Raw genomic sequence first — 11681 nt, forward strand, 5'->3', positions numbered from 1 at the left:
GCATCAGTCTCTACCAGAAAGGGTAGATCAGCATCAGGGAGATGGAGAATGGTCTATATTTAAGTTCTTCAAATGCTTCTGAGCTTTGCCAGTCCAACGAAACAGTCTCAGTAGTGTGCAGGTAAGGGCTGTCAGAGGAGCTGCCATCAAACCAAAGCCCTCACAAATCACTGGTAGAACTTGGTAAAGACCAGGTTGCATTGAGAGAGAGGTGGGAAGTTTAATGGGATTTTTCCAGTTCCACAAAGAGGTGGTTCTCTAGGAGCAGTTGTAGGACCCAGTATACATGGACAATATGCTCCTTCAAGGTCTTACTGAATATGAGGATATTGTCCAAGTACATCAGCTAGGCCTCCTGTTCGACCTCATGGATGAGGTGCTGAAAAAAGGCAGGTGCATTCATGAACCCATCACTATAGACTCATAGTGGCCAGTAAGGGTGATCAAGGCCTCCTTCCATTCATTCCCTGGACTAATTAGTACCATTTTGTAGGGGCTGCAAAGATCCAATTTTGAAAAGATGGATGCTTCTTGCAGCATCTCAAATGCAGAGGTCCTGAATGGTTAAGGGGACGGATCTTTGACCATCATTTTATTAAGACCCTTGTAGTCAATGCATGATTGCAGGCACCCATAATGTTTGCCTACGAATAAATAAATAAACCTACACTGGTGGAAAATGAGGATGGTCTGATAAAGACTTGGGCCTTCCTGGATATATTTCTCCATTTTTCTTTTTCTCTTGCAGCAGATTTTAGCAGGTAGATTGTCCCAAATCAGGGTGACCTGTAGGAACAATCCACTAGTGCTGGGGCCCACTACTGGGGGTAGGCCTGGCCTTTTACTGAGCCTTGAATCAACAACTAAGCATTGGACCAGGTTGTAGCCCTTTTCCCACACAGTACATACACATGTGGACAAAATTGTTGGTATCCCTCGTTAATGAAAGAAAAAACAACAATTGTCACAGAAATAACTTGAATCCGACAAAAGTAATAAATAAAAATGCTATGAAAGTCAACCAGTGAAAGTCAGAAATTGTTTTTCAACCATACTTCAACAGAATTATTTTTAAAAATAAACTCATGAAACAGGCCTGGACCGAAATGATGGTACCCATAACTTAATATTTTTGTTGCACAACCTTTTGAGGCAATCACTGCAATTAAACGATTCCTGTAACTGTCAGTGAGACTTCTGCACCTCTCAGCAGGTATTTTGGCCCACTCCTCATGAGCAAACTGCTCCAGTTGTCTCAGGTTTGAAGGGTGCCTTTTCCAGACGGCATGATTCAGCTCCTTCCAAAGATGCTCAGTAGGATTTAGGTCAGAGCTCATAGAAGGCCACTTCAGAATAGTCCAATGTTTTCCTCTTAGCCATTCTTGGGTGTTTTTAGCTGTGTGTTTTGGGTCAATATCCTGTTGCAAGACCCATGACATGCAACTGTGACCAAGCTTTCTGACACTGGGCAGCACATTTCTCTTTAGAATCCCTTGATAGTCTTGAGATTTCATTGTACCCTGCACAGATTCAAGATACCCTGTGCCAGATGCAGCAAAGCAGCCCCAGAACATAACAGAGCCTCCTCCATGTTTCACAGTAGGGACAGTGTTCTTTTCTTGATATGCTTCATTTTTCCATCTGTGAACATAGAGCTGATGTGTCTTTGCAGAAAGTTCCATTTTTGTCTCATCTGTCCATAGGACATTCTCCCAGAAGCTTTGGGGCTTGTCAGCATGTAGTTTGGCAAATTCCAGTCTGGCTTTTTATGGTTGTTTGGTCGTCTCCCATGAAGTCAACTTTGGTTCAAACAACAACGGATGGTCTTTTCCTGAGCTTGATGTTCACCTTTAATCTTTTTAGAAGTTTTTCTGGGCTCTTTTGTTACCATAATCCACTTCTTTGATATGTCATCAATTTTCCTCCAGCTGCCATGTCCAGGGAGGTTGGCTACAGTCCCATGGATCTTGAATTTCTGAATAATATGTGCAACTGTAGTCACAGGAAGTTGCTTGGAGATGGTCTTATAACCTTTACCTTTAACATGCTTGTCTATAATCTTTAATTGTCTATAAATTTCTTTCTTTCTAATCTCCTGAGACAACTCTTTCCTTCACTTCCTCTGGTCCATGTTGAGTGTGGTACACACCATGTCACCAAACAGCACAGTGATTCCCTGTAGCCCTATATATAGCCCCACTGACTGATTGCAAGATTGTAGACACCTGTGATGCTAATTAGTGGACACACCTTGATTTAACATGTCCTGTCATTTTTGTCCAGGCCTGTTTCATGAGTTTATAATAATTCTGTTGAAGCATGGTTCAAAATCAATGTTGGATTTTCATTTGTCAATTTTCATAGACTTTTTATTTATTATTACTTTTGCCAGATTCAAGTTATTTCTGTGACCTGTGTGGGTTTTTCTTTCATTAACTGAGGGGTACAACTAGCCAACTGGGCTAGAGATCTCCCCAATCTTTCTGATGATAACACAAGCTGTGGACTAAAAAAGGTTAAAAAAAAATGACTAATGACCAATACCAAAAAGCAGCTCTTTATTTTCATACACACTAAAAAAATAAAATTATAGCTTCTACTTAATTTGTGGTTTGTTTAATACAGGCTTTATTTTATAACAAACAAACAAAGAATATGTTTAATTTTATTCCTCATGGTTTTCTACTTTTGTATGGACCTTATGTCGACAAATAAAAAAATACCTCTTAAGGTACTTGCGGAACTTTTGGTCTCGAACTCCATAAATAATTGGACTCAGAAAGCGTGGTGCAATGAAGACGATGAGAAAGTTGGCGTATCGTATTTCCGTAATATTTACAGGGAAAATGATGCTCAAGAACATTTCAATACTGGAATAAAAATAGGAGAGCATACAAATGAGAAGTTGTCCTCCATGAAGCAGAATGGTGTTCCTGGCTCGCTGGATTGACGTTTTATCGGTGGACATGGCACGGGCAGCCAAGAGCACACGTAGGTAAGTGTAGATCAGCATGAGGAAAACTAAGGAGAAGTAGAAGACATCAAAGACATCCCGCCTATACAGGAGCACAGGTTCTTTGAAGACGTTCTGGCGCAAACAAAACACAGAAGTGTAGAAGAAGCTGAGGGGTTCTTTGGCCAGCATCACAAAGAGGTCAGTGATGTCAGGGACAAAAGAGAAGAACCAAATGAAGCCAATGAGGATGTAGGTGCGGCGGACAGTGCAGATTTGGGCATGGCGTAGAGGGTGGCAAACAGCAATGTAGCGCTCGATGGCCATCCCAGCCAGGTTCACAGGTGTGTTGTGGGTAGTAAAGCTGGCTACAAGGACCAAGCCTGCACAGATGGACACACTGATTTTGTAGAAGATGTAGCTCACCAAGGTCATGGTGACGCTGACAGTCAGCAGCACTGCATCATTGATGACCATGTGGATGAAGAGGATATAGCGCGGATCCTGATAAAATGTCTGGTTGCTGAAGAAAGTAGCCACCACACTACCATTGATGTAGCTCAGGCAGAACCAAACCATGACCAGAATTAAGTTCTTGGCAAATGCTGTTGGAAACGTGTCCCGTAGCAGAACCTGTGATCCTGCAGTTGAGTTCATATTTCAGGACTTTATGGCCTGGAAGAGAATAACACTAAGTGAGTCACACTGTAATGGGAAACTTTAGACTACGAATAGACATATTTATTAAAACCACATGTCTGTTATTGAGTAGATCCTGCTGGTTCAGCCAAAAAACTATTATGGCACCTTAAAAAATAAAATAGAAGTACTTTATTATTGTTGAAGAGAAGTGCAGAAACTTTAATTTCTTCCTTTTGTCTCTTCTTGGAGCACCCCACAAGACCTGTCTGATGTTTTGTAGATATTTGATCCAGTCATGTAACCATCAAAATTTGGTCTTTGTCAATTTGTTAGATTCTTATGCTTGTCCATTTGTCCTGCTTCCAACACATCACAATTAAGAACTGACTGTTCACTTCTAACCAGTTATTTATTGTTACTCACGTCACCAGACTGTCTTTAAATGTTATGGCTGATCAGTATATAGACATGCAAATACAAGAAATCCTGAATTTCCTGTCCTGAATTTCTGTCCTTTAGGGCTGCATGATTTGGTAATTTCATACCTAATAAAATGTGTTTGTTGGTGTTCAACAAAAAGTTGAGCAAGTATGAAAAACAAATGCATGTTCTACAAAACAGTTCAAGTAAGAATACTATAAGTGTACCTGAATGTAAGAAATAAGGTTAATAATCCTCAAAGTATAAACATGTTTAAATGTTTACACTTTCTGTGTATTTTTTAAACCTCAAAATACCTGTTCTAGTTATAACATCATCATTGCATGGTACAACTTACATTATTTACATTATTGCAAATTACAGATATTCATTTCCACTAACATTAGAATACCAACATATTTATGCCCATATAATTAGTCACTAATAATCTCAATCTTCAATTATTATTAATTAAACATGGTGACAGTCAATACACAATATTTTACCTAAGTAGTCAAATACATAACATCAGTTAATTCCTAAATACTGTTTCTATTTGGTCTCACAACCTTAACAAATTGCTACAATGAGTTATTTAAGCGATACCATATAACCACTCTAAAGAATAAATAAATAAAGAATTAATTTGTGAAAGAAGTTTGTGAGTGTGAAGAACATTTTAACAGTTTAACATTTAAACCTATAAAAGGTTCTCAAACATTGTTCTTAATAAACCCAAAAGTGGTTATTCTGTGGCGTTGATCAAGATCATCTTTGTAGAGCCTTTATTTTTAAGTGCAAGTAAAGGAGATTATGGCCAATATTTCAGGACTTGTTTTGCATTCATGTATCAACAGTGCAGATACAAATAAGCTGTTTCAGTCTTACACAGAAATTTTTTTTTATAATATAACATGATAAGCAGAAGTAAATGATATGCATTTCGAAGTACGGCAGGTTCTGTATACAAAATACTCACATTTTTATCTATAAAGATTATGGTATTAGCAAACTATTCTATACAGATTAGTTATTAGTTTTGGCATATAATATAATCATTATTGAATGATTGGAAATTCAAGACATTACTTGTTTAGACTACTTTAATAATGAAATTAAATTATGAATAACAGTGTTAGTTATGCTGCTGTCTACTGCTAGGTTCGGGGCAAAGTTGTGATGCTCACCTCATCCCTGTTGGCTGGTATCAGTGCTGTCAAGTAAGCACTGGCTTTTATAAGTATTTCAGCTCCCTACATGTAACCCCTGGCTAATATGGCTCCAATGGAATGAGACCCAAGCACTCCAGAGTAAAACATATATATAAAGTTTTTTTAGACACAGAGTGCCTAATATTTTATTTATAATATACACATGCTCATTAATGTGCACATCTAGAATATACTAATGGTCTATATATCAGCCGAACCTGACACTATATATCAGCCAAACCTGACGATAAATTTAGATTACAGAAAATGGAGGACTGTGTAAAGGATATAAAACTCTGGATGTCACATAACTTCCTTCTCAACAGTGACAAAACCCAGCTTCTCCTTTTAGGTCCAAAAGACACTAGAAATAAACTATCAGACTTAATGTTAGACTTGGCTGATTCTTCCATTATTCCTGGTTTAGCAGCTAAAAATCTTATTATCACCATATTATCATTTAAGCAACATATAGCCAATATTAATATGACAGCCTTTATGCAGCTTAGGAACATTGCCAAACTAAGAAACTCCTTATCTCTATAGGACGCGGAAAAGCTAGTACATGCTTTTATTACCTCAAGGCTAGATTACTGTAATGCATTACTGTCAGGTTGTTCCAGCAGGAACCTCAATAAACTTTAGCTGGTTCAAAATGCTGCAGCCAGGGTCCTTACTAAATCTAGAACATCTGACCATATCAGTCCAGTTCTATCAGCACTTCATTGGCTCCCAGTTAAATTCCGTATCGATTACAAAATTCTTCTATTAACATATAAAGCCCTACATGGCCTCGCTGCTGAGTACCTGCAGGATCTTATTACATATTACGAACCATCAAGACTACTTAGATCTCAGGGTACTGGCCTCTTACTCGTTCCCTAAATTCAGAAAACCTCAGCAGGGGGAAGAGCCTTTTCTTATAAAGCCCCCCAGCTCTGGAATAACCTTCCAGATAATGTTCGGGACTCAGACACAGTCTCAATCTTTTAATCTAAGCTGAAAACTCATCTGTTTAGTTTAGCTTTTGGTAATTAATGTCTCTTAGATAAAGGTTTCAGATCCAGGGGTTTGCAGACCCAGGGAATTGTAGTACACTGAGATGCTGGAGCTGTCATCTCGCTGCTTACACGGGATCACTCAGGTTTGTTGACGGTGGAGCAGATAGATGCAGGCGTTTTCAGGGTGCTCCCGTGTCCGTGTTACCTTCTGGCTCTCTCCTTTTAATTAGGCTGTTATAGTCAGACCTGCCGGAGTCGTCAGACACACTCTGATACTGCCCAACATTCTCTGCTCTCCATAAAATTCCTCTCGGAATTAACCCTCTCTTTTTACCTTCTCCGAGTAAATGGCCACCCGGCCCGAGTAAATGGCCACCCGGCCCGACCTGCTGGAAGATTGCCCGCTGAGGTCCCATCTACTTTCGTCAAACCAGCTGCCACCTACCGGTCCAACCAGCAATGTTTAAATAGTTCTGATCAGAGGAGAATGGGTCGGTCCCCCTTGTGAGTCTTGGTTACTTCCAAGGTTTCTTCCTTCAGCTCTGAGGGAGTTTTCCTTGCCACTGTAGTCATTGGGGCTCATCTACTACCCTGTCATCAATAGCTCGATGCTCTAACTGCTAAACCACTGTCCAGGGTCTCATGCTCACACAGTGATAACAAAACACTACTCGAACTAGCACCCTCCTAAGAGGTAATATCATGGATGCAACCTATTCACAGCCAAGATGATTGACAGGGGAGGCAGGCACAGCACCACCAAAATCATTAGCTTCACTTGGTTCCTCTTACTTACCCTCATCTTGTTGACCAGCTGTTACTCCCTTTAGCTCTGTTTGATGGACTTGTCACTCAATTGGCCCACTCTTACCACTTTTCTATGCAATGGTCCCAATGGTTCTGTATCTTGGCCCACCCTTTAGCGTGGCTCTGCAAATGCAACAATTGACCTTCCCCAAGCCCTTGGTCATACTGAAGCCTGTTCTTTCATTCATTGTCTTACCTTCTCATTACCTACCCTCAAACTAGCAAATGTGAACATCTCACTGTGCAAACTGCCTTGGTCAGATACTTCATCACCTTCTCACTGCTGGACTCCACTGCTCTACGGAGGATGCCATAACTCACTTGCTCCACACAACACTGCCTAACCTAGACACCACAGTGATGGCTGCCCACTGTTCTGGGCATGTGTACTCATTGTCTACTATGTGTGTTTGCTCACTAGTGTGTATGTGTGTGTTCACTGCACGGATGAGTTAAGGCGGTGGCCAAATTACATCTGTGTCCAACACTAATGGTGAATATGGTTGTCTGGTCTATCTTAAGTTTGCTGACGACATTGTGGTAGAAGGTCTCATACTTTTGACTGTACTACCTTACCAAGAATGCACCTCTTACACTATTGGTACCAGTGTTCAGCTTGATGAGCCCTTTCTGGCCAAAAGCACTGGCCTATGAACAACTGAAGCTAAACTGAAGCGTGAAAATATATACCTGAATTCTTATAATTCCAAATGTCAAAGTGATACAGGTCAACAACAAGTCAGCTACCCACACTATCCAATGAGCCTCATCATCACAAACCTACAAGCCAGCACCTTCAACCACCTGCTTCTAGCCCATCAAAGTCCCACTTGACCCCTAAATGCTCCTTCTACACTACATGTCCAAATTTTTGTGAATGCATTCAGCAACTTCAATTTGCACACTTTGTTGTTGCAAATGCACACACAACTAGTTGGCACCATGCTGCCTAATGCCAGGTGTGGGCTAGAGGGGTATAAAGCCCCCCAGCATTGAGGAGCTGTGGAGCAGTGGAAGAACTGTGTTCTCTGGAATGATGGATGGTGGAGCTCCATCCAGTACTTTTGGATGGGATGAGTTGGGGAGTTGGGTGGCCTTAATAACACTCTTGTCACTGAATGCAATCAAATCCTCAGAGCAATGCTCCAAAATCTTGCAGAAAGCCTTCCCTGGACAGCAGAGACCGTTACTCCAACAAAAACTGGTGTACAACATAAAACAATTCTATGAACGAGCAGGTATCAACTGTGGACTTATAGAAAAAAATATGCCGCTACAATAACCTAAAAGCAAGACTTTATTTTCATAAACATTTCGAAAAATTATAGCTTCTACTTTTAAATCATGTTCTGTTTCATACAGGCCAGATTTCATAATGTCAACATAAACTAAACGTCTGTTTTATTTTCTTCTACTTGGTTTTCTACCCTTGTCATGACCTTACATTGGCTAATTACAAAATTCCTCTTCAGATACTTGCGGAACTTTTGGTCACGGACTCCATAAATGATTGGACTCAGAAAGCGTGGGACGATGAAGCTGATTAGATAGTTGGCGTATCGTATTTCCAGAGTGTGTCCAGGGAAGATGATGTTTAGGAAAACCTCCATGCTGGGATAAATGTAAGACAGCATGCACATGAGGAGCTGAGCTCCATGAAGCAGGATGGTGTTCCTGGCCCGATGGGCAGATGATTTATCGGTGGACATGGCGTGGGCCGCTAAGAGCACCCGCAGGTAAGTGTAGATCAGTGTGAGGAAGACTATGGAGAAGTAGAAGGCATCAAAGACATCCCGCCTATACATGAGCACTAGGTCTTTAAAGACGTTCTGGCGCAAGCAAAACACAGAAGAGTAGAAGAAGCTGAGGGGTTCTTTAGACAGGGTCACAAAGAGGTCAGTGATATCAGGGACAAAAGAGAAGAACCAGATGAGGCCAATGAAGATGTAGGTGCGGCGGACAGTGCAGATTTGGGAGTGGCGTAGAGGATCACAAACGGCAATGTAGCGTTCAATGGCCATCCCAGCCAGGTTCAATGGAGTGTTGTGGGAGGTGATCATGGCCACAAGGACGAAGCCAGTGCAGACATACACACTGATGGTGTAGAAGATGTAGCTCAGCAAAGTCATGGTGACAGTGAGGGTCAGCAGCAGTGCATCATTGATGACCATGTGGATGAAGAGGATATAGCGAGGGTCCTCGTTAAAGATCTGTTTACGGAAGAATGTAGTCACCAAACTACCATTGATGTAGCTCAGGATTAACCACACCATGACCAGAATGAAGTTCTTGACAAATGCTGAAGCAAACTTGTCCCGTACCAGAACCTGTGATCCTCCAGTTGAGTTCATAGCTCAGGCCTAGAACAGAATAGCACTAAATGAGTTAACACTGTAATGTGAAACTGTAGACTCAGAATACAGTACTTTGCAAAATGTTCAGGCACCCAAGCACATAATTCTAAACCATGTACATTTGTAGTAAAAGTATTTTTGCTTGTAAAAAATGCTAAATAGTATTAAAATAGGTTCTCAAACATAAATACAGCTGGGCTCCAGATTTCTCCTAGATTCCCCCAGCCAGCACATGGATGTATTCAATTTGATCACCATCTCACCTGATTTAACATAATTAAAGCAGACCAAATCAGTTAGTTAATGAAAGTGATCCAGTTAATACTTGGCCAATTGTTAAATTAACATAGAAACATATATATAATCATTAAATATAACACTCATGTTATTTGTGTTTGTTCTAAAAGTTCAATTTAGTCTTTGTCCTTCTGGCTGCACAGTAATTTCACATCTGCTAAACATGGTAAAAGTCAAACAAGGCAATTGGGTAAAGAAATCATCAACCTGTTGCAATCATAAATGCAATTATGAAAAAATATAAAACATGAATAAATAAAAGAAAAAAAATTGAGTACAGAATTATGAAAAAACAAAAATCTTGATGTAAACTTTGAATTTGCACTTGCTCTGCACACAGCTCTTTACTATGTATGCATGCTATACAAAGAACAGTTGAAATGAGACTTTTACCACACATGTTAATATCTCTATCTATTCCAAAAATTTAAAAAATCATTCAGATTAATCATAGACATATAGACTTTATGATATTTAAATTATGAAATGCAAATGTAAACATTCTTCAGAAAGTATGTAGATAATAAATAATAATAAACAATGCTTTCCTGTCTGCTATTTCATTATAGAAATTCAAACCTCATATATTTGTAATAGTTAAAACACCATGGTAAGACTAAACAGCCAGTAGTGACTTTTCTGCATTAAAATTTTAAATTACAGATTTTCATCTCAATTTGCATTTGGATAACAATTCCTGACACATTTATTTCATATAATTATTCACCTGTCATCCTCTCCATCATTTCACTACATTACTATTCATCAAATGTTAAAACAACGTCATTTTAAGGACACATATTATCAGATCTAATGACTGTTTACAGTTAAATCACACATAAAGAATTATCACCAAATTGCAACGCATTAGTTTATAGCCATGTATCACCAGTGTATATACAAATAATCCAAATGATTTAGTCTTCCACAGAATATGTCTTTCACAAAAAAACATGATAAACAAAAGAAAATGATAATCTGCATTTTGGCAAAGAATCAAAAACAGTAAAGAAAAAAATGAAAAAAAAAAGATTGAAATGGGCAGTATAAATGCAACTAATAATGCTCAGTAACTAATAATGCTTGATAGCCAGTACTGACAGGTTCAAGGCAGAGTTGCAATGTTCACCTCATCACTGTTGGCTCATATCAGTGCTAGTGAGTAAATACGGACTTTTATAGGTATTTTAGCTCACTCTGATTGGCTTTTAATGACATCATGGATCAGAGATATTTACTTCATGGACATGTCTGTTAAAATCTGTAATATCCTGATTATTTATGCTCACCATTTATCCTTAATTTATTTAATCTAAAAAATAAAAAATAATGTTATTAATGTTTTAATAGTGGTTGTTAAAAAGTAATTATTCATACCCTTTGCTGTTCAGTAAATCAAAAACGTTAAATGTAATTGCTTGGTTTTATGTTGTTTACTTTATTTTTAGGCCTCAATCAGTGAGCATTGGTAGCAACATTTCCAGCACCACCATGCTGAACACCAGTGCCCCACAGGGCTGAGTGCTCAGTCCACTGCTGTTCACTCTGCTGACTAATGACTGTACTCCAAAGTACAGTTTAAACCACATCATCAAGTTTGAAGGGCCTTATCAGGAAGAACAATGAGTCAGCATACAGAGAGGAGGTGGAGTGGCTAACAGACTGGTGCAGAGCCAACAACCTGTCTCTGAATGTGGACAAAACTAAGGAGATGGTTGTTGAGTTAAGGAGAGTTCGAGGTGACCACCCCCCGCCGGACATCAATAGGTCTGCTGTGGAAATTGTCAGGAGCACCAAGTTCCTTCCTGAGGAGACTGAGGAAAGCTTATCTCCACCTTCCTATCCTAACCATGTTCTACAGAGGGACTGTGGAGAGCATCCTGAGTAGCTGCATCACTGTCTGGTTTAGGAATTGCAACATCTCTGATTGAAAGACCCTACCACGAATAGTGAGGACAGCTGAGAAGATCATCAGGCTCTCTGTCCCCTCCATCAT

At 39.6% G+C, this 11681-nt stretch overlaps 2 protein-coding genes across 2 annotated transcripts; both read right to left on the bottom strand.

Moving 5' to 3' along the window:
- Positions 1-2665: 2665 nt before the first annotated feature.
- Positions 2666-3610, bottom strand: LOC140559761 (odorant receptor 131-2-like). Its single transcript, XM_072683365.1, has one exon. It carries the CDS (start codon positions 3608-3610, stop codon positions 2666-2668), a length of 945 nt encoding a protein of 314 aa, XP_072539466.1.
- A 4812-nt stretch (positions 3611-8422) lies between these two features.
- LOC140559762 (odorant receptor 131-2-like) lies at positions 8423-9385 on the bottom strand. Its single transcript, XM_072683367.1, has one exon. The coding sequence runs from the start codon at positions 9383-9385 to the stop codon at positions 8423-8425; it is 963 nt and encodes a 320-aa protein (XP_072539468.1).
- Between the last annotated feature and the right edge of the window lie 2296 nt (positions 9386-11681).

The sequence above is a fragment of the Salminus brasiliensis genome, chromosome 7 (assembly GCF_030463535.1).
Source record: "Salminus brasiliensis chromosome 7, fSalBra1.hap2, whole genome shotgun sequence".
In the NCBI taxonomy this organism is placed as follows: domain Eukaryota; kingdom Metazoa; phylum Chordata; class Actinopteri; order Characiformes; family Bryconidae; genus Salminus; species Salminus brasiliensis.